Raw genomic sequence first — 23,846 nt, forward strand, 5'->3', positions numbered from 1 at the left:
TGACCCAGCAATTGCACTGCTGGGTATTTACCCTAAAGATACAAACGTAGTGATCCGAAGGGGCACGTGCACCCGAATGTTTATAGCAGCAATGTCTACAATAGCCAAACTATGGAAAGAACCTAGATGTCCATCAACAGACGAATGGATAAAGAAGATGTGGTATATATACACAATGGAATACTATGCAGCCATCAAAAGAAATGAAATCTTGCCATTTGCGACGACGTGGATGGAACTAGAGGGTATCATGCTTAGCGAAATAAGTCAATCGGAGAAAGACAACTATCATATGATCTCCCTGATATGAGGGAGAGGAGATGCAACATGGGGGGTTAAGGGGGTAGGAGAAGAGTAAATGAAACAAGATGGGATTGGGAGGGAGACAAACCATAAGTGACTCTTAATCTCACAAAACAAACTGAGGGTTGATGGGGGGGGGGGGGTTGGGGGGGGGGGGGTGGGGTTATGGATATTGGGGAGGGTATGTGCTATGGTGAGTGCTGTGAAGTGTGTAAACCTGGCGATTCGCAGACCTGTACCCCTGGGGATAAAAATATATGTTTATAAAAAATAAAATTAAAAAAAAAAGAAAAAGAAAAAAAAGAGCAAAAAACTACCTTTTTTTTTTTTTACTTATGAAGCTGGTTTTTCTCTAACAATTTCTTAAAACTGAAAATTGAAGTCTCAAGTCTCATAATTCCTATTATACAATATAGAAAAAATATTTTTAAAGGAAATACAATAAGACGGAACAATAACAATAATAAAAGAACTTTGTCCTGGGATTCCTTTGACAAAAGAGTAAAAAACTCTCAGTGACATATTTCAGAGAGCCACAGAATGTTTAATGCTGACTAATTTCCAGATAGTAAAATCTGAGTCCCTAAGAGGCTATGAGATTTGCTCCAGGTCACACATGGAGTTGGCGAGGGGGATGAGGGAGGCGAGGCCCTCTAACACAGGGCTGACTGTTGGGTCCCTCACGGACTGGCCTCTAAGAACCACTCAGAAGAGGAAAACCTTCACCATATAGGGAGGTTACCTAAACCTCAAATAGACATCCCCTACCCCCACACAGATTAGCTGCATCTCTCAGTCTTAGCTAAACTTCTACAGATAACATACATTACTGTTTTCTCTCATGAAGCGGTCCTTGGTGAAAAGTTTAAGGTGATCCCTGGATAACGCTTTGAAACACACACACACACACACATACACACACACACACACACACACACACACACACACACACACTTGAGCACTTCAATCAATTCTTCAGGCCATTACTATTACTGTCATTTTCCAAACATTAATGCGTAATGACCTGTCCAAGCTAAGATAAGGGTCAGATACTTTTCCTCAGGTGTCTTGTAAGAAAACATGTAGGATATGTTCAGACTTCTTCAAGACCAAATACAGTGTTTTCAGGCAAAGTGCTTCTGAGTACTACACGGCCTGAAGTCTTGGAAATAAAAAGATTTGGTGAAAGATGAGAAGATCACAAGTCAGGGCTAGGGAGCAGGGAAATGCTGCCCATTTCAAGCACCTCAAAAGTACCTAAGATCTTTTCAAACCACAAATAAGGCCTGGGCTGCGCTGAGGATATCCTATGGTAGAAGAGAATGGGCTTGGTCCAGCTGGGCTGGGATCCTGCTTCTCCCAGATCCTGTGCGACCTTGGGCTGGCAATGGAGGGTCCCTCTGAACCACGGCCTCCTCATTTTAAAAATGGGGATAAGCCAGTCTCTACCTTTGAGCACTGCAGGGGGACTCATTGCTCAGAATGTAATAAGCACTCAACAGATGTCTTTCTCATTTCTCACTAACCACCATGACATACAAACCATCCAGCAGAAATTAGAGACAAAACCCGGAAAGAATTCTGTATCCAAAGAATGAGGCATCCACCAATCTCGGAATCTCTGCCGACCATTCTTAGGTTAGAAAGAAAAATCAGGAAGTTTATGAACTCTTAGCACCTCGTGGAATGATGTTCTACTCATTCACTCACTCAACATTTATTCCTCAGGGCTCCTAATGATCTCATGACTCCGTGTGATCTCATGCTCACCAAGAATGGGCTGCTTTTGTTGCAGTAAGTTAATACCAATTTATTTATTTTAAAATTTTTTATTTATTTGGCAGAGAGAGGATGAGCAGGGGGAGCACCAGGCAGAGGGAAAGGGAGAAGCAGGCTTCCCTGCTGAGCAGCATGGGGTTCGATCCCAGAACCCTGGGATCATGACCCAAGCCAAAGGCAGACACTCAACCAACCGAGCCGCCCAGGCATCCCAGTTAATATTTAATCTAAGAGTAATAGTTCAAAGGAACTTAAATAAGTTCAAAGAAACTTAAAAATTGCCACATTTTCAAGCCCAGTAAATTTCTAGAAATACACCTTAAGGAAATCATGAGTTGGGTAAACACCTACGGATGTGGAAGGATGTTTACGGGTGTGTTATCTGAGGAAAATTTAGAAACGGCCCAGATCCTCAATAACAGACCAATGATTAGGTATAAATGATGGGGTATTAAGCAACAATGAAAACTGTGCTTTTCAAGAATTTAATGCCACAGGGAAATGGTCAACATATGCAATTAAGTAAAAAAGCATTACACCCCCAGATACGTAATATATTTGTTGGAGGGAAAAAAAAAAAAAACTAAAAAAATCTCACAAAAACTGAGAAATGGTTGCTAAGTTAGTCGTCTTTTTGTCCTAAGTCTTGCTAAATTACCTACAATCAGCAAATTTTTATGACCAAAGGATTAACTATTTTTAAAACCTCACTCCCTTTGAGGACCATTGACATTCACTAAATGGCCAGGCACTAAGGGCTGAGTGATGACAAGCATCCCTGCTTCCTCCCCCCGGAAAATCAGAAATGGACACCATGTCCCAAAAGAGTCACAGAACCTTTTTTTTTTTTACTTAAAAAAAAAAAAAAGAAAACTGAGGTCCACAGAGGTTCCACAACTTGCTCGTGGAGATGACAGTAACGCTCACTCAGGACCAGGACCAGAAGGTGCCCCTGAGGACAGAAAGGACGGGACGTGGCACAGGCAGCAGCCGGGTGGGTGCCTGGGGCCTCCATACACGTCAGGTAGCTGTAAGAAGACCAGCATGAAGATGACAAACCCGTGTTCAATTTACAGGAGACTCCGGCAACGCATCCTGTCGGTGGAGAGGGACATGCAGTAGCCATCTCCAGAGGCACGGCTAAAGAAAAGGGGGAGGGCAGGAGACCCCGAGACAGGAGACTGGTAAGCACCCATCACGAAGCAGAGGAAGGAGAAAAGAAATTTACCAAAAAGGAACAGGAACAAGCCAGACCAGAGAGGACTGGTCCGAGGAGAGGCAGAACTACAACACTGCCAAGGACAAGTCCCCTGCACACAGAGCTGCTATAGCCCTCTCTAGTCCCAGGCACTCTTGCCGTACCCAGAGTCCCAACAAGGAGTCGTGGCCCCCGGAGAGCGGGCCACTGGCTCGCAGACACACCACTGTCTCTCTAACCTGGCCATGTGGGCTCGTAGGAATCAAGTTCTTTTCCCTACCAAGGCTCATTTGTGTTTGTCCCCAGATCTGTTCATGGCCGTTTTTGCTTGTTAATGTAATGACAGAGTTACGTTTATTATTTCATGAATCGCACAAAGAGCTGTTTCTATGAAAGCGAAGTTTAATACCCTGAAAGACTAAATTAAGGATTAAATGGCCAATTCAATTTGGATACCCTGTTGCACTATATCTGAAAAAAAAATCACTTAACAAAGAGGGGATCATGGACTTCAAATCCAGTGTATGTGTCCTAATAGATTCATGAAGGTAAAGTGCTTATGAGCACCAGACCGGCCAACAGGAAGCACTCCCCAGATCTGACTCATTATTATTACTGCTTGCATTATCGTGGTAGAAGCATATAGACAGATGACAGCCACAACGGCAGCCAGAAGGAAAGGGAAGGGACAGCACAGCTGGCTGCTCTCCAGGAAGGCAAGAGTCCGGAAGGGAGTGGTCCCTGTGTCACCCCTGCTCCCAGGGCACCAAGACCTCCAGGGACAGCTAGGTAGAGATGCTGGGGTCCAGTCAACGCTCTGGCCAGTTAGACACCCTGCAGATGCTCTGGGATTGCACACCTCATCCCAAGCACTCTCCCACTGCCCTAAAAGAGTCCTAGGGTGGTGAAGGGTAACACACAAGCTCATGGAAACACTCAGACGCTTGGGACCATGTGGACACAAGTGAAGGAACACAGTGGAAATTGGCGTATGACAGTGACTGTGGACTCCAATCTTCCCTGGACACAACTCCAGAGGGCCGGGGTGAGGGGCAGAGGGACCCATCCATGACCCCTGGCCCGTGCAAGGCCAGCACCATGCACAAGCTTAGTGAAGTACTTTGCCACAGGCCTCAGGTGTTCCAGCAATGGTCTTTCATTTTTTTGTTGTTTAAATGAAACTTTAAAAACAGGGACCTGGTAGAATATGCAAGTTCCCAGACCCCACTCACTCCTCCCACATAAGCAAGGCAAGCAACTCTGTGCAGAGGCCTGGAGGGCTTTCTGCATGGGCCCAAGTCCAGTTGCAAAGTCCCTGCTCAGGTAAGGGAAGAAAATCCATAATCCAGGAGCCGTTCTTACTTCCTTAGCCAGAAAACCTGAGCTGGAACTCAAAGAAGTCAAGTTCACCAAAGATTACAGGTACATACAAGGCGCTCAGTAAATACCTGTTGGCTGATTCATTAAGATTAGTTTACAGTAAGAGTAAACAATAGAACAATGTCTTGAAACTCTTATTTACTTTATAACCTTCTTTTCTCCTTATGAAAAAAAGATTATTCCAGGTAAAGTCGGAGGTGAAGTGGTCAGGGAATCCTACGCGCTTGAGACACAGAGAGATTTCTTTTCTTGACCCAATGCTCCTTAACCAAAAAGTGACACAAAGCAGGCCCTGGAAATGAGGAATGGGAAGGGGCCACAGCCACCTCTGTAACAAGTCAGCCACCTCCACGTCTGGTGTCTGCAGAATGCTATGTGACAAGAAAGGTCGACAGCACACACAAGTTGCTTCCACCAGAGGGAAGGAAACGTGACCTACAGACCACATGACAGAGGCAAAACCACAGGGAAACAGGGAGGAAATCTCAAGTTGACAGTATGTTCCCACTAAGTGTCACTTGGGACAGCAACCTTTAGAGGAAAAAAGTTAAATCTTAAATATGTAGGAAACACATTTTATAAACAAATAGCTACTGATATTCTCAAACTGAAGGTCTGCTCTTCACATCCCACGTGCTAAATCAGTTTTACTCTTAAACTACAACTGTTTTCTCGTTTTGCTCTTCTGAGAGAGTAGTTAAGATACAGAGGCAGAGCAGACAACCTAGGTTTGCAACTCAGCATCCCCCACCCCTTGCAAGCTCTGTGACTCTGGGCAAGCTTCTTAACTTCCCTGTGCCTCAGTGTCCTCATCTGTAGGATGGGGACAGCAAGACTCTTTCACTCAGAGGACACTGTGCAAATTGAATGAGATACATGTAAGGAGTTAGGAACAGTGCCTGATACACAGTAAGGGCTAAATGTTGACTACTCTGTCTTCCTCCTAGACCATCTAATCCTAAATGTCCCCATTTATGGGTACATCTGCTACGTGAATCATTTTCCTGTTCTGTGTTTCCCATGCTCCTCCAGAATAAAAAAAAAAAATCAACCTGTTAAAAATTTGTCTGAAAAGGTCATTCTACCACTTGGTAAAGGGAGACACCCAAAGAGGTATCCACCTCTTCTTAACAAGCCAGGTGAGGGGCTCCTGGCTGGCTCAGTTGGCAGAATATGTGACTCCCAATCTCAGGGTCATGAGTTCAAGCCCCATGTTAGGCATGGAAGCTACTTAAAATAAAAAAAATGAGGTTGTTATCTTGTGGGGGGTGGGAGATTGGGGGCACCAGGTGGTGGGTATTGTAGAGGGCACGGATTGCATGAAGCACTGGGTGTGGTACAAAAATAATGAATACTGTTATGCTGAAAAAATAAAAAATTTTTTAAAAAATGAAAAATGAAAAATTTTTAAAAAACAAGCCAGGGGAGGGCCAGATCCAAAAGGCAAAGCATCATTCCTCTACTCTGGGAGACAGCCTGTAAGAGTGGGAGGGAGCTGAGGTTTACCTCATCTCCTATTATCAGAACCCCTAGGGTACCCCTTATCCCCACTCCCACCCACAACAGAGAACCACTGCCCTAACTGATGAGAAAAGAAATCGAAGAGGAAACAGCTCTGTTATCTTCTCCCACACCTCACAACTGACTTGACACACCGGTGAGTCACACGCTGTGGCCATGGTATCCCCTGGGTTACGCTCCTATAAACAAACAAGGAAACCCAAAAAGGACACCACACATGGAGCAGGGCTCCTGATCTGTGCCTTCCACCGACCTCTCGGCCATCTGGCCAGGCTCACAGACCCCTTCTTAGAAGACAGGGTTGAAAACACAACATAAAGTACAGACGACTCAGAGGAAACCGACTGTATTGCAATGCAGCTATGAAAACTTGCAGAAAGTCTGTGATAGAAGAGCTTATCAATGCATTAAATAACAAGATCGACCAGCACACCTTACAACGAAGGTAATTTCAGAGCCGTGACAAGTAGAGGTATTTCAAACCATCTCCACCGCAGCAGGACATGAAAATCTTCATTTCTAGCGGTGATGAAGCCACAGGGCCTGCTGATACCACCATGCTTTGTTTTCTGGGTTCACCATGAAAGGAAACATTGCATTTCAGTTGGAAATCAGTGAAAATAAAGACGCCATGTCATTTCTTTCTTTACAAGTTCACAGAATCCCCAATTTCCCTCTACAGACTCTTCAGGGGTCCTAGGACCTCCATTTGAAAGCCATGCCGAGGAGCGTGCTCTATTTAAGAGTTTCCCCCAATCATTCATTTAATCTACAGTTAGCAAATACCTGCTTTGCTCTAAGCACAAGTAACACAGAAGAAAAATATAAAATTAACGTAAGACTTGGGGGCAACTGTGCCCTAAGAACTATCAGAGTTTCCGCTCAGCTTCCTCTAATTTTGGCATAATTTTGTTATCCACTGCCCAATGCATAACCAAAAACGGAGTGCACAAACAGATATGAGCCACAGCGTCTGCTCAAGTCTACTGTCTGCAAGTATTTCAGAAGCTGGAGGTCAGTGCTATGGAAGAAATACAGGAGCCCTCCATGCTTCCACTTCCTCGATAACCAAACCAGCCCTGCCCAGACTGCAGACATTGCACAGGGATGAAAGGAGCAATTCATGTGAAAGTTCTCCGAGAATACTGAAGTCCTGCCTGTGGATGGTTCCTGTTACACCGTGACTGTAAGCGATTCACCCGTGCAGGGACCCAGGAGCCTCCCACAGCAGAAAGGGCCATACAGGGTCCTGCAGAATCACAGGAGGATCTCTTAAGGAAGAGGAAGTAACACATGGGGATTTGGGGGGAAGAAAGAACAAAAAAAACAAAAACAAAAAAAAAGAAAAGAAAAACAAAGAAAACCTATCCTGCTGTGAATTCTACCATGAAGCAGTCTGAAGGAACCAAAGACAGAACTTGCCAAGGACGTGACTCTGGACACAGTTTTCTATCCAACACCACATCTCTTGGTGTAACAGATACCGTGAGTCAACAAAAGGGACCAGCAAAGAGCTTCCTACTCACTGCCAGACACGTCAGAAAGTCTAAAGCTCCACTGGGAACACTGGTACAAGTCTAACATGCTTCATATTTGCCCGGGTGTGGATTATTCTATTTTTATTCCAACTGAAACTGATTACCTGCCGTGTTCATACACCTGATTTGTCTCAGGTATAAACACACAGGTCAGTCTAAACAAAATTCCCTTCTCATTGACATCTAAGAGAGAAAATGAGAAAATAGCCCCAGATACATTCAAAAAGAGAAACTTCTAGTTCCAACTTGTTTATTATAAATGATTTCCCAAATTCAAGAACACCGGAGATCACTCTGTATTGAGACAATAATTACAGAAAACTTATAGATGTTAGAAGCTGGTTTTGAATGAAGTTACCATCAAGTAGAAGCAGGATTGCTATACTTTTTCTTTTTAAAGGTGATACAATGATACACAGGTATGTAAATGATCTCACTGCCAAAGTGACATCAGTAACTCAGACAAGGTTAAAGTTAACTTGAATTTTAAAGTCAGAGGTGTCAAGACAATGGAGAGCTGGGTCTGTCCTACCAACCTCATTGGGCTGTGTTGAATTTCTAAAGCGTAAAATGATTTCTACAGAGGCACCTCTTGAATGAACATTAGAAACATCATAAGCATGTGTTTTGTTTTTTTTTTTTAATTATCACATGTTTTCCAAATCTGCAATATCGGGTTTCACACCCTTGCAACCAACCGCACGCTGCCGGGGGCGGGGGGAGAAGGGGGGAACCCACGTGGTATACTGTTCACTCTGCCAGGTATCAACTCTGCAGCCCCAGGACATGACAGGTTTGTCGTTGGAGCAGCCTTTGGATTTTCCTGAATAACCAGCTTACTGGGCTCTCACACAGAAATCGTTAGTCTTGGAAAACCAAGTTCACAGATACAGGGAATACACTGGTAGTTGCCAGAGGCAGAGCTGGGAGCTGGGAGGTGAGGGGGGGAAGGCAGAAAAAACAGGGGAAAGGGGTCAACAGGTAAAAACTTCCAGCTATGGGGCGCCTGTGTGGCTCAGTGAGTTAAGCCTCTGCCTTCAGCTCAGGTCATGATCTCAGGGTCCTGGAATAGAGCCCCATATTGGGGGGGCAGTCTCTGCTCTGCGGGGACCCTGCTTCCCCCCAACACTCTGCCTGCTGCTCTGCCCACTTATGATCTCTGTCTGTCAAATAAATAAATAAAATCTTTAAAAAAAAAACTTCCAGGGGCGTCTGGGTGGCTTAGTGGGTTAAAGCCTCTGCCTTCAGCTCAGGTCATGATCCCGGTGTCCCGGGATGGAGCCCCACATCCCACATCCGGGCTCTCTGCTCAGCAGGGAACCTGCTCCCCCCCCCCCCACCTCTCTCTCTGCCTGCCTCTCTGCCTACTTGTGATCTCTGTCTGTCAAATAAATAAAATCTTAAAAAAACAAAACAAAAAAACAACTTCCAGTTATATTTATAAAATAAATATGTCACGGGAATGTAATGCACAGCATGATGACCACAGTTAATAATACTGTATTGCATATTTGAAATGCTAAGAGAGTAGATCTTAAAAGTTCTCACTATGAGAAAAAAAAATTTTTTTTCTAACTATGTATGGGGACAGATGTTAACAAGACAAATATTCATTCATTCATTTTACAGTATAGACAAATATCAAATCATTATGTTGTACAACTGAAATTAATATAATGTTATATGTCAATTATACCCCAATTTAAAAATTTTAAAAAAAGAAAGAAAATGCTCAACCTTGGTATACATTTCTTGCTATATCATATAAATAATGCTACGCAGCCAATATGTTCCCAATGCCTTTGGTTTAAATGCAAACTCCTTCCCAGGGAGAGTTTCTACAGACTCACATGGTATTTTGGTAAAAGGCAGGAAATGGGAGTATTTTCAAATTCTTCTGTACAGTTAAGAGAAAACTAGTTCAAATGAAAATTCGTACCTGGTCCCCACCACCCTAAAATTTCTATTTGGAACACTCAAAATCAAGGCCTTGTGCATGGCTAAACCCTATAGCCACATTGCTCGGCACACCCTACCACGAACAGCAAGCTGTAAGACCTGCTAACCAGCATGAGGTCCCAGGTGGGGCCACGGCTAAGGACTACCGGCCGTCACAGTGCCGTCACCAGATGAAAGGGAACTACTCAAAAAAAAAAAAAAAAAAAGAAAAGAAAAAGAAAAGAAAGGGAACTACTCACGGAAGTACTTCAGCGTCTCTTCGATTTGCTCGGTTGTGAGGTCAATGTTGGCATCTGGAGAAATGAGGGGTGTATGGAGCCAGTCGTCGTGGTCATAACCGTAGATGGTGTCGGCTCTTAACTTATAATGGGGCAGCTGCTCCTCCAGCAGGCTGATGATCTCGACTTCCGGAAGATCGGTGCTGTTGCACACGTCTACAGAGAAGAAGACAGGGAAATGAGAGCCCAGAACTGGCTCTGGCCTTGCGGCTGCTAGCCACTAACATTATGGTCCCAACAGGTGTCTTCACCTACTGACCCACAGCAGGGCGAGGCCAGATTTGGCCACCTCAGGGGCCCTCTTCCAATTTAAATTCCACTCTCAAAACATATAAGACCTACCTGAGACAGTTCCTATACTGTTTTTAGCAGCTCACTTCCTTCAAAGTGAAGCCACAACTCTTGGGCTTTCTGGGCTCAGTCAGTCTTCCCGACCCTTTCTGGGACCCTTCTCTTTCAAACACTCTACCTGTAAGCCAAACCCGCTACAATTTCACCATTATGTCTAACTGCCACCTGCTTCTCTTACCACTCAAACCATCCCCCATCTGGGATTTTTGCCTTCGTTTAATTCACTCAACTGTTCATCCACCTGTATTTCTTTCCATTCATCCATCCTAATATATCCTGAGTCTCAGAGACAAAGGAGATGCACCAGTCAACCCAACTGTCATGGTCCTGCTCTCGCAATGCTTGTGTTCTTGTGGGGCTTCCAACCATTAAGGCAAGGTGCCCCTCCTTTGAGACAGAGGCTAGATCTTCCCAGATATGTTGGTATTTTGAACACTTCAAGAAGAATTAACCTCTCTCCTCCCTTCCATATTCCCACAGTGTTTTGTTAGATATTCTGTTAGGTTCTGTCTTCTGGGTATTTTAGTATCCAACCTGTCCCCCTGGGAGATGGCCAATTTCCACCACTGGTTTTTCTCAATCCACCACCTGTACCCCTCCTAGGTCCTGGCCCAGACTGCGCTCAAGAGATGCACCGCAACACCTGTGAAGGTCCATCGATCCCTATGAAGCCCATTAAAGAGGCCTTGTAATTAAACAGTAAACACAACAACACAGCCAGCATACCCAGGACAAGACCAGTCTTCCTCCACTTCTCTACCGAGAGGAAGAAGGAATTAAATAAATGCTAATGGGTGAGCCTTGATTATCTCTTGATTATCTCTCAACTAATTCTGACACAGTGACCATACTGGCCCAGTTCACAGACAATATTCGTGACCCATGACGGCAAACGGCAGATGCAAGCAGTGGTGGTCTTGTGAACCCACAAAGAAACTGGAGCACCCATGGTGCTCATGGCTGGACGAGAGAGTTACCTCGGTCTTTCCTCCTAGATCGGGCTCCCCTGCTCTCAGCGGGGAGCCTGCTGCCCTCTCTCTGCCTGCCTCTCTGCCTACTTGTGATCTCTCTGTCAAATAAATAAATACAATCTAAAAAAAAAAAAAAAGACTACAATCAGAGCAATTCTTAAGAAGTTTATTGCACAAAGTTCTTGCCTTGAAGTAGTAAACAAAGGCAGGAGCCTCGGTCAAGGTGGAGGGCAGAACATGGGACTCCGCCTCCCGTCCCTCTCCAAAGTGCAGGAAGGGGCAGGAAAAATTCCTCCAGAGATAATGAAACCACACAAGGTCAAGGTGAAGTAAGGAAGAGATGCTGACAAGAGATCACTCTTACGAGTCATTCTTAGGACATGGAAGATGGCATCAAAGGAAAGGAGAGAGGCCCAGCCTGAACACAAAGGAAATGAGTGGCACAAAGAGTGGGAGCAAAGCAAGCTGGAAAGGGGAGGCGGAGGGAGCAGGAAGGGCCCAGGGCGGGGCCTCGGGATTCACCGGGAAACCAAGGCTGGGAAACCAAGGCCGGCAGAGCAGGGAAGACCAGTCCTTTTGCTGTTCTTGGGGCTGCAAAGGTGGCAGCAGGGCGTGTCTACGGGGCCACTCACACTGGAGGACAATATGGAGCTTCCTGTGCCCACAACAACGGCTATTCCAGAGACTTACCAAAATCCTTCTGTCCTTCCTGTTTAAGGCCACACGGCAGGCAAAAAAAAACACAGAATCACAGGTCAAGGAAGCGTTTGGTGACCCAGTGTCGCCCTCTGGGCAAGAGCCCTCAGAAAGCACCTGTCAGACTCCCTCCACCTCCTACCACCCCCCACAACACCCCAACCAGTCTTACTCAATTCACTATGCAAAGCTTTACCACAGAACATTTCAAATCAGGAAGTCATGTGGTTTTTCAAGCACTGAGGAAAGAGAAGAAACTAAGTACAAAGTGAAGACATTTGAAATTTTCCTTGGAGCTTTAGGGACTGGAGGGGGACAACATCTGAACACTCAGATTCTTGGCTTCGTGTGGGAAATGTCACTGCAAGGGCTCTTGGCATTTCCGCCAGCTGAAAACCAGACCAGAGCTGCTCTGCCACTTAGCAAAGGTCTGCCGCGAACAGAAGGGGCCTCCTCCCTGAGGCCAGTGCCAACAGCCCAAGCTCAAGACAGATGTCTCCTACTTCTTCTCACCTCCCGCCAACAACAAAATGCCACTCAAGAGGCTCAAGTGGGGAGCGTAACTAAGCACGTATTTCCTCCCCTCATAATCAAGTGAAGAGTAAGTTCTCACAAAGCTCATCTTGGGGAGAGGCTTCATGGTTAAAAAATGGCAGCCTTGCAGCTGAGGGGACACAGGGTCAAGGAGGGCTGACACCTGACTGGCGGCCTCTTGTAACTAAACCCAGATGCGCTCCAGCGCCAGCCTATGCCGAGGAGACCAGGCAGGGGACCGCACATTCCTGCATGACTCACCCTCCCAACAGCCTAGAGTCTTCTCGTGTCACTGCTTTGGGTGCTAGGGAAGGCATCCATCTAAAGCAGAAGTCCCTTCTAAGAATACCGGGTCACTTCTGAGCATGTTGGCAGCTGCTCAGACTGAGGCTTGACCTGCCCTTCTACATTTCCAGGACTGAAGGTCAACTTATTTACAGTGCGGGTCTTGATGTCCAGGAGAGGTCGTTTCCCTTGGAGCACATGATGACTGGCAAGATAAAGTATCAAAAGGTGAGACTGTGCCAAAATGCCTCTTTTAAAAAAACAAGAAACAAAAAAACAAAAAAATCAGGTGCCTGTGCGGCTCAGTTGGTTACGCAAATGCCTTTGGCTCAGGTCATGATCCTGGAGTCCCAGGGTCGAGTCCCGCATAGGGCTCCCAGCTCCGTGGGGAGTCTCCTTCTCCCTCTGACCTTCTCCCCTCTCATGCTCTCTCTCTCACTCTCTCAAATAAATAAATAAAATCTTTAAAAACAAACAAAAAAACAAACAATTCTGTGTATTTGATTTTGCCATAACATGACCAGCCATGTAAACATAGCAAGTTTTCGGCCGCCTGGAAGGTCCAGAGAATCAGAGCACAGGGAAGGACTGCAGAGACCCAGGGAGCATTCCTTAAACTTGGCAGCAGGGTGAAGAGGGGAACACCACATCTGCCCCGCGGAGAAGACATACTCAAGGCCTGAGGTTGGGTACACATAGCAGGAGAGCCTTCTGGAATTCTCCAGGAATGCCTGCAGTGCTGCAGGCCCCAAGCCAGCTGCGTGCAGGGCACTCTCTGAACCTGCCAGCAACCTGGGACAGAGAATATCTGCCCTGATCAACGGAGGAGGAAGCAGAGATTCACAGGTGGTGTGGAATATCTTGTTGGTCAAGACCACGCAGCTAAGTGGCAGCTCCTGCCTGACCAAAAGCTGTGCCCCTCCCTCCGCCACCAGCAGTTCGTCCCTCCCAGGCGGGCGCACAAGAAATGCTGGGGAAATCCCAGGATATTCCGATCAGGAAGTTTTTGCTCTAAGCAGGGAGATGACTTCATAAGCATGACAGGGATGTGCAATTAAGCACACTGACCAATGAGGGAGGCATCAGAGTGATTTTCCCTCCTAGAGCCCAGGAAGTGGAGTAGAGAAGTGAAGGAACTTGTCTGCAGAACCAGGGAGGGTCAGGGGCACAAGAAGGACGGCCCTACCCCCTCTCCTGGGGCTTACTCAAGCTGACGAGGTCAAAGAACACTTGTTAGCCCAGCCTGGAGGAAAAGACCCCTTTATACTCTTGACTGTCATCATTTCTGCACAGCTCCAACTCACATTATTTTTTTTTTTTTAAGAATTTATGTATTTATCTGAGAGAGAGAACATGGGCAGGCAGGGGGGTGCAAAGGGGGAGGGAGAGAGAGAAGCAGACTCCCAGCTGAGTGTAAAGCCCAATGACATGTGGCTTGATCTCAGGACCCCAAGATTGTGACCTGAGCCGAAACCAAGAACTGGATGCTTATTGCACTACTGGGTATTTACCCCAAAGATACACATGTAGTGAAAAGAAGGGCCATATGTATCCTAATGTTCATAGCAGCAATGTCACAATAGCCAAACTGTGGAAAGAGCCAAGATGCCCTTCAATGGATGAATGGATAAAGAATATATGGTCCATATATACAATGGAGTATTATGCCTCGATCAGAAAGGATGAATACCCAACTTTTGTATCAACATGGATGGGACTAGAGGAGATTATACTGAGTGAAATAAGTCAAGCAGAGAGTCAGTTATCATATGGTTTCACTTACTTGTGGAGCATAAGGAATAACATGGAGGACATTAGGAGAAGGAAAGGAAAAGTGAAGGGGGGGAAATCCGAGGGGGAGATGAAGCATGAGAGACTGTGGACACCAAGAAACAAAGTGAGGGTTTTGGAAGGGGGGCCTGGGGGAATGGATGAGCCTGGTGGTGGGTATTAAGGAGGGCACATATTGCATGGAGCACTGGGTGTGGTGCATAAACAATGAATCCTGGAATACTGAAAAAATAAAATTAAAAAAAAAAAAAAAAAAAGAATTGGATGCTTAACCAACTAAGCTACCCAGGCGGCCCCCAACTCACATTATTAAGAAGCTATAAAAATGTTCTCAGATAAACCTCAAATAAAGGGCATCAGCCTACAGATTGAACTCACACCCCAACAGGTCCCTGGCTTCTGGGAGATGTGCAGCAACCACACAGTCCGGAACCACCAACATCCAGCGTGTCAAACCATCAGAAGGCCGGGCTCACTCAGTCAGGGCGGATCTCCCCCTTCCCCAGTTACTACAATGGCCCCAAGGTTGCGGGCCACACTGCTGCTAGGGCCATTTGAGGAAAGGTGCTTTTTAAAAACATGGTACTGACCTGCTCTAAAAACCTCCCAGCTCCCTACATAGTGTTCCATGTTTCGGCTCATGCCTTCCTAAAATAGAAGCTGTCGGAAGAGAGGTTTTCCAATATCCAATTTCAGCCTCTTCCTTTTGGTAATGGAATTCCCAAGGTGTGGCTGGGCACATGGCCACCAGGATAAAAACTACATTTCCCATCTTTCCTTGCAGCAAGGTAAGTCCCCATGCCTGATTCACAGGCTATAAAGAAAGCTTCCAAGCCATGTTCTCCAGCAGTCCGTGCAGAGAGGGGATGGAGCTGAAATGATCTTCAGCCACACAAGGAAGAGCAAGGCCAGAGTAACCCTGGGTGCCTGGGACCACCTGGTTGAGGCTAGCCTTTACCTGGAACTTTGAGGAGGGAAAGACAGGTCTACCTTGTGGAAGGCACTATTTCCTTGGTGTCCATAAAAACAGCCTCTCTTATCATGTGCAGACTCTGCTGTTTTATCCAGTACCTCTTCAGTTAAGCCACGCCAACTTCTCACCATTTGCTAAGCATATTTTTCACAAATGTTGGTTTTTACACCAGCTGTCCTTGTTGCCTAGAAAGCCCTTCGCTGCCCAGCAAACTCCCATCTCAAAATACCACTCAAATGTCACCTTGTATTTCAAGCTTGCCTTGACTTGTGTCCTGTGGCTAGGTACAGAGTACACTGATGATTTCACTACAACATGATCAGTGTTTTCTGCAGCCCCTTCTCGACTAGCTGTGAGCCCCTCCAGGGAAGAACTGAGTTCCCACCTTTGTCCAGCTGGGCAACAAACAGTAAGAGCCCAGTGAGTGTTGGGTCAACGATGGGGACAAGGGCAAGGGAAAAACCCAGCAGTGTGTGGCAGGGCTGGTCTGTCAGCCCTGCATCCTGGACGGACCAAAGCCCAGCATTCAGCATGGGGGAGGCAGGGCCATCTAGTGCCAACTGTTTTCAGGCCCCTCCAGGCATCTGGCATTGCTGCTGTTTTCATTCGGCATGGGGGACTTTGGACGAATGTCCCCTCCATCACTCAGCAAACACAGATCTGATCCAATGCCCTCTATTCTTACCACACCACTCTGGGGGGGCAAAACATAATGGGTCTCCTCAACTGTTCAGGGCTATAATCCCTCCTAGGTTTTCTCCAAGGCATAAGGTTTGGAGTGGGTTCCTCCTACCCGAGGGTGAGGACTGGCTGGGAGATGGGACAGGGTGCTGAAGGTCAGGGGTATGGGGGCACTATGTCCACTCGACACCTGCCTTGAGCTAGATCCTCATTCCCACAGAAGGGCTGGAAGGAGGCCCCTCTGATACACAGGTGACATGCCAGCTTCATGGAACTTGCTAGGTGCCTGAGATAATGCTTAATGTTTCACAGCAGAGGCGGCAGCTCTAAATCAGCTCTAAATGCCTGACATTTAAAGATCAGGGAGGCTCATGTAAAGACACAGATCCCTGGCCTCTCAGAAGAAATCAGCATATCCAGGACCGTGCAGTTACACACTGAGTGGTGGCCATCCCCAGACAGGGTGGGGGTGTCTCCCTCGGGGTCTCTGGGCCTCCCTGCCTGCACGCTGAAGCTGGAAGGCTCTGGGCCCAGGAGAATGGGGAACTGCAAAGATGCAGAGGAGAAGTCTCCCAAACACTCAGCCAGGCTCCAGGAGATCCTAGGGCAACAAGAGGGGGAGGAGAAGGAACAAAAGGAGAGAGGGGACAGCGCTGGATAAAGAGGAGGGCTTCCTGAGAAGAAATGCTAAATCAGGAGAGAGGGACAAGGGAACCGGGTCAAGTCAGGGAAGAGACAGACTGGGAGGCAAGCCAGCAGCAAGACTGCCACCTGCCGGAAGGTGCGTGGGGCCCAGGTCCAGCAGGAGTGCTGTTGGAGAACTTAGGGGAGGGGACCTCAAGCCTGGCTCTGTCCCCAACTTCTCCCAGTCACCCCAGCAAGCGCCATCTTGTCCATCTGGAGCTCAGTTTCTGCATGCACAGAACAAAGGTGTGCGGCTGCAGAAAAACTCGGATTCCAGCCCTTCCCGCGCTGGGCCAAGGGCTGTGTGTAGAGCGTACCCTGCTCCACCCAGGGGGCGCCCGCAGCCCCGGACATGCTGATTCCTTCTGAGAGGAATCTGCATTTTTACATGAGATCTCTTGATTTTTGTCAACGTCAGGCACTCACTTAGAATTCTGTAAACACCCGAGAGCCACATTAAACATGCGTGTGCCTCCTGTTTGTGCTCGGGGATTTCCAAAGCTAGTGTCTCACTCTGGGCCTCGGGAGAATGCTCTAGACTACAATAAAGGTGACAATCAAAGAAAAAGCAAAGGAACCTGAACTCAACAAAACTGGCCATATTCTGAAAGCCCGTCTATCTTCTATTTTTTCCTCCCCTACCCAACCCACTCCAGTTCTCTGCCCAACACATATCCACTTAGCCACAAGGGTGGTGGGTGAGGAACATGACCCCAGGTCTATGCTTGAGGAGGCTCTGGAAAGGCGATAAGCCTCCAACCACTCACTATGCTTGGCAGAGATGGTAAACCCGCAGCAGTGTTTTAAAAACTGCATGAGACACGACCCTTCTCCTTCTCAGCCACTTGCAAATCACTTGTACAGACTTGAAAACAATTCATTTTTCTTGACATTACTAAGATGAAAGGGCACAGATGCAAAGACTTACACAGGGGCCATCCTGGTGCTGGTGACACATGTGATAGTTTGTAACTCGTGTCTTTCTAGAACATTCCTACTATAAGGTCACACGGTTGAGAGCCTCTCCTCAGCATCTTCAGGGAACTCAGAGTTAGTAGTCATGCTCTACATCACAAAAGCTGCAATTTCACAAACTGCAAAAGGACCATTAGAGCTAAAAATTACTGGCTCGACTGCCTCACATAATGGAAAAAAGACTGTACTTAGAGAGGCTGAGGTAGTAGCCAAATGCCTGGGAGCAACCAGCAACAGACCCGATGTGGAGCAGGTGCTCAGCTGTTCCACAGCCCACCACGTGAGAGGCCTCAGAAAGGAACAGTGTCATCTTGGATGCTGATCTGTCCTCCCCACTGTTTATACCGCACCCTGCCTTGGTAATCTGTAAGCGCTCAACAAACGTTTGCTGAACGAGGCAACGCACGTAGTACCTATTCCTGAATTTCATCTACTCTCATGAACCAGCAGGCAGCGCAAGGGGAGAATTAAGAACATATTTTACAGACGAGGAAACCAAAGTCTCAGAGATTATGTGAGGAGCCCAAGTGACTCCGCTAGCAAGGGGCTAAGCTGGAACCCACACCCTAGCCCATCTCCCCCCAACCCTAACTGACACACAGATCACTCCTCGTCTGGTGGGTCCTGGCGAGGATCCTCCAGGGAAGGAATGTACAAGAGAGCATTTCCCTTCCTTTATTGATCCGTGCTGAGGAACCCTCCCAGGAACCGTACGTGAGGGTGGCATTGCCAATAGGCAGGCTTCTCTCTGAGGGTCTTCAGATGGTTCCTGAGGCTCGAACTCTAGACCTCCCGTACCAGGATCTAGATGGTGTGATCCAGGAAGTAGCTTTTATGTCAAGCCCTCCAAGGGGTCTTGTACACCGAGATTTGATACCTAGCCCCTGGTGGTGTTCATTAACTGAATTTGGTTTCTTTAAAATAAAATGAATTGGTAAGGCATGTGGTTCAATATTCAAACAGTACACAAGGGCGAGGAGGTCTCTCCACCAGCTCCATCTCGCCCACACTCCCCCCTGCCCTATGCTCACACAAGACCCTTCTCAGACTGCTCCTGAGAACCAGTGTGCGCTCCCCCGTGAGCCTGTCCTCAACCTCCCCCTCGCCTTACACAGGAGAAAAGGCCCCACAAGGTGCAGGGCTGTAGGCGGAACAGACACAAAGCCCTGCTGTCCACCCACGGCACCTCAGCTCATGTTCCAGCCCCAGAGGGACAGGCCCCAGTCCTCCCTCCCCTCCTCTTCTGCCCCACCCCAATGAGGGTCAACTCCCCTGCTGGGAGCAGCACAAGTGATCCCCGGGAGGGGCAGGGCCACACAGAGAAAACCTCATGGACACAGAAAGAAGAGGCCAACTATAGGAAGGAAAACCTACATAGGGGAGTACTCAGCAATGGCTGTGACCCTACCTACCATAGAATCAAGTCTTCCTAAGAAAAAGGATAAACAATGACACAGAGTGGACTCCACGGAGACCTGATGTCAGGTCCCCAGCTATCGCATAATGACACAAATACCAGCTTGGAGGACACCTACCCCCGCCAAGAGCACAGCGGCAAGAGACGGCCCATTGGCCGGACGGCCATGTTCACACGCAGGATCACTGACGTGACGCTACAGTGCAATCCCGTGCACCTGACCGTGGCACTGTCCACCCCGACACGCCAGGGTGTTGTACAAGAAGAGGGCAAGAAGAGGCAAGGCACAGCAAAGGAGGCGGATCCTGCTACGGGGGATCCCCAGTGGCAAAACCAAATCCAGCTTTTCTGAAAGAGCGCCCCCAAGTGGGCTTTGCATAGAAATTGACAAAAGCTAATGATGTCACACTGGGGGCTGGATTGATTCTTATACTGAGACATACATCTTGAACGGTATAGAAATTTATCTTACAAGGAAAAAGTATTGTGTATAAATTCAGCCCATGGTTAAACCTGCACACACACAAAAAATCGGGAGTGTTCCTCCCCCTCAGAATAATTTATTTTAGTGGGAGAGAAACAGAAAAAAATACTTTGGTCTTCTAATTTCCTTCATTTCTCTTAAAAGTATATATTTTATAATTACTAAATCACCAGGGGGGGAAGTAATTTTACACAAAAATAGCCAGGGTCGGGGTGATGACTGCAATTAAAGTGCTCCCAGCTGAATTAGTGTTTAGACAGATGGGGCTGGTATAAACTGGAACAACACTGGCAGTAAACAGTTTGACAGCATGTTTGGAGAACCAAAAATGTGTCATGACCCTCAAACCAGTACTCTCACATATAGGATCAAATCTAAGAAAGGAATCCAAAAAATCTAGCATGCCAAATATATAAGCATGTTTACAGTGCATTGGATGAAAACATGGCTAACCGGTTTCCTCGAGAGTTAAACACAGAACTAACTTATGATCCAAAAATTCCAAATCTGGGGGGCGCCTGGGTGGCTCAGTCGGTCAAGCTTCTGCCTTCAGCTTAGGTCACGATCCCAGGGTCCTGGAATTGAGCCCCACATAGGGCTCCCTGTGTAGCGAGGAAGCTGCTTCTCCCTCAGCCCCTCCCACCGCCCGTTCTCTCTCTCTCTCTCTAATAAATAAATAATCTTTTTTAAAAAATTCCATATCTGGATATATGTCCAGAAGCAACTGCAGGGACTCGAACAGGTGTTTGTATATCCACAATCACAACAGCTAAACAGCAGAAGCAAGCTAAGCAGTCACAGATGAATGAATGGACATCAAAACGTGGTCTATACACACAGGGGGCTATCACTCAGCCCTAAGTAGGAAGGAAATTCCGCCACACGCTACATCATGGATGAACCTTGAAGACCTCAGATGAAGTGAAATGAACCAGTGAGAAAAGGGCAAACACTGCATGCTTCCTCTTCTATGAGGTACCTAGAGTAGCAAATGCATGGAGACAGAAAGTTGAATTGGGTGGTGGGGGGGGACATAAGGCTGGAGGGAGGGGTACAGGGGGCTTAAAGGGTACAGAGTCTCGCTGGGGAAAATGACAAAGTTCTGGAGATGGACGAAGGCAGTACTAGCTTAACCCCAAAGGTACTTAATGCTACAGAATTGTATACTTAAAAATAGCTAAAACGTTAAGTTTTATGTTGCATGTATTTTACCACTATTTTATTTTTTAAAAGAAATAAAAGATGGTCACTGCATTAGGGATTTCCTTTTCTCAGACTGGAAACCTGGGGACCTTGGCACCTCAGGGACAAGAAAAGATACACGTGGAATAGAAGTTGAAAAACATGCGAGGAAAGCGAGCACACCATCTGGATGGTGGCTAACACCAGGAGGGAAGGGAAGTGAGGAGGTGGCGGGGCTAGGCTGAACAAGGACACCCGTTTGTCTGGGCTTCCCCAAGGACAGCGCCAGTTCATGCCTGTTCTCCCAGTGTTTAAGTATTAGTATCACTCTGTCATACTCAAAGGTGTCCCTTATAGAAAACAGTATGGCAACTCCTCGATAAGTTAAACACAGAATCACCATATGACCCTACAATTAATTCCACTCCTGGGTTGATACCCAAAAGGACTAAAGGTGTGTATTCAAACTAAATCTTGTACACAAACATCCACAGCAACACTCTTCCCTGGGGCCAAAAAGTGGAAACAACCCATTGTCGACTCATGGATGAACTGATAAAGAAAATGTGGTATAACCACACAATGGAATGTCATTCTGCCATAAAGAGGAGACCTGCTATGATGTGAATGAACACTGAAAACATCACACGAAGTGAAAGAAGCCACTCACAAAAGACCACAGGTAATATGGTTCCCTTCCCAGGAAATATCCAGAATACATAAAGCCACAGACACAGAAAGACTGGCAGTTGCTGGACGCTAAGAGGAGGGAGGAATGGGAGTGAGCACTGATGGATGGGAAGTTCCCTCTGGGGGTGAGGAAATGTTCTGGAAATAGATGGTGCTTACAAACATTTGAATGCACCAAATACCACTGAATTATACACTTTCAAAATTGTTAAGTGGGAAATGTTTTATAGATTTAACATAGTTTAAAAAAAAAAAAAAACTCTAATAACGAAAGCGCCCCTGCTGACAGACCGCACTGTGACAGGAACACACGCATGCTACAGTGGCTAAAACAAAAAGACAGAGCAGCCTGAGTCAGAGGGGACAGGGAGAAACTGGGACCCTGCCACACTGCAGACAGGAACGGGAGATGGGACGGGTCCCCTGGCAGGTAGTACAGCTCAAGTCCACAGCAAAATCTCTCTCAACTGTGTCCTTACAACTGTATGGTTCTGTAAATCTCACCTCAATGCGGCTGTTAAAAACGGTCTTTGCTTGAACAATGATCACCCTAAATTGGGCAGACTACTTAGGAGGCCTGAAATCGAAACAAAAGCTTAAAGACAAATGTGGGCCCTAAGTACCCGTAAATCATTTCTGCATTAACACTCACATCCTCGACATACTTTCAAAAAAAAAAGATGTTCATTGCAAAAAAAGAAAAGCCAGACTCATAAATTCAGAGAATAAACTGGTGGTTGCCGCAGGTGAGGTAGGCGGGAAAAGGGTGAAGGAGAGAAAGGGGATGAAGAGTACGTTTATCTTGATGGACACTGAGAAATGTATAGAACTGTTAACTCATTACCTGAAACTAACAGAATCTTGTAAGTTCATTATATTTGAATTTAAAAATTCTTCAATTTAAAAACAGAAGGGTGTTCACTGCATGGCCAAATATAACCTTCATGTCTAGCAAAACGGCAGTATTTAAGTAAATCATACCAATGTAGTAGACTATTATAAAGCCATGAATATCAATTATTTGTTCACTTCTGGGGAAGGGTCACTGGGGCAGAAACCAGAATGAGGATGTAGGGGTACAGTGCTCCAAGCACAGGGAAGAGTAAATATAAAGAAAGGCTAGAGGCATCCTGGGTGACCAGAGCTGGGGTAGGAAGAGCAGTGCAGGCGGAGTGGGATGGGAGTGAGGCGACAGCACCCAGAAACTGTGGGCCATGGCAGGAGGTCTGAGCCCACTGTGGCCACAGTGGGCAGCTCCCCCAACAAGAGCACCATGTTCTGACTCAGAAATTAAACAGGCCTCTCTGGCTGCTGTATGGACAGACTGAAGGGGCTACCAGCTGGGGATAAGTGAGGATGTTATTGCTGAAGTCCAAGCGAGAACCAACGGTGATTCAGGCTAGAATGAGGTAGGTGGGAGAAGTGGCTGGATTCAGGAAACATGCTGAAGGTAGAGGTAACAGCACTTGCTGATGGATGAGAATTGCACTAGTAAGCTGGCCACAGATTAGAAGGGTGGAAGGAAAACATCCAGAAGCCCTGGAGACAGTCATTAATTCCAAAGCCACTTTGAAAAATCTCTTTTCTGCCTCCTGTGATTTTATCTCTCTCCCTTCCATATGCCTTGGAAAAATCACTGGTGATGTCATCAATATGTCACAGACATCTCTCCATGACAATAAATTCTGAGCCACCTCCTTTGTAAGGGCTGCATAGTATTCTACTTGCAGCACGTGCCACAATTCAGTTATGCAATCCCTCTGCCATTCACAGACTCCTCAGATTTTTGCAATTAACACCAAAATAAATACTGCATAGTGGCTGCACCAATTTACATTCCCAACAACAGTACACGAGGGTCCCCTCTCCTCCACATCCTTCCAACATGTGTTGTCTCTTGTCTTTTCCATACGAGCCATTCTAATAGCTGGGGGAGGGAGGGGTGATACCTCATTGTGGTTTTGGTTTGCATTTCCCTGATGACTGCTGATGCTGAGCACCTTTCCATGCACCTGCTGGCTGTTGGCCTTTATTCCTTAATAATATCCAACCTCTTTTCACGGACATATTGGCCTTTTGCTTTTACAGGATGCTCATACGTATTTTTTCTTGCTTATCTCTTCTTTAATATTGTTATACACAGAGAAGCTTTATATTAATTCCCTATCAAATACAG

General features: G+C 46.6%; 1 protein-coding gene across 19 annotated transcripts in view; it reads right to left on the reverse strand.

The window, feature by feature from the left end:
• The window catches only part of TRAK1 (trafficking kinesin protein 1), a 121,896-nt gene that overhangs the window by 78,212 nt on the left and 19,838 nt on the right, over nucleotides 1-23,846 (reverse strand). For all 19 annotated transcript variants that reach the window (XM_047739428.1, XM_047739422.1, XM_047739443.1 and 16 more), the window contains exon 2: nucleotides 9,918-10,112. Coding sequence is in view for 4 of the 19 variants with exons in the window: in XM_047739467.1 (XP_047595423.1) it covers nucleotides 9,918-10,112 (195 nt within the window). In the remaining 15 variants the exon portion in view is untranslated. The remainder of the gene's footprint in view (nucleotides 1-9,917; nucleotides 10,113-23,846) is intronic.

The sequence above is a fragment of the Lutra lutra genome, chromosome 1 (genome assembly GCF_902655055.1).
Source record: "Lutra lutra chromosome 1, mLutLut1.2, whole genome shotgun sequence".
NCBI classification, from domain to species: Eukaryota; Metazoa; Chordata; class Mammalia; order Carnivora; family Mustelidae; genus Lutra; species Lutra lutra.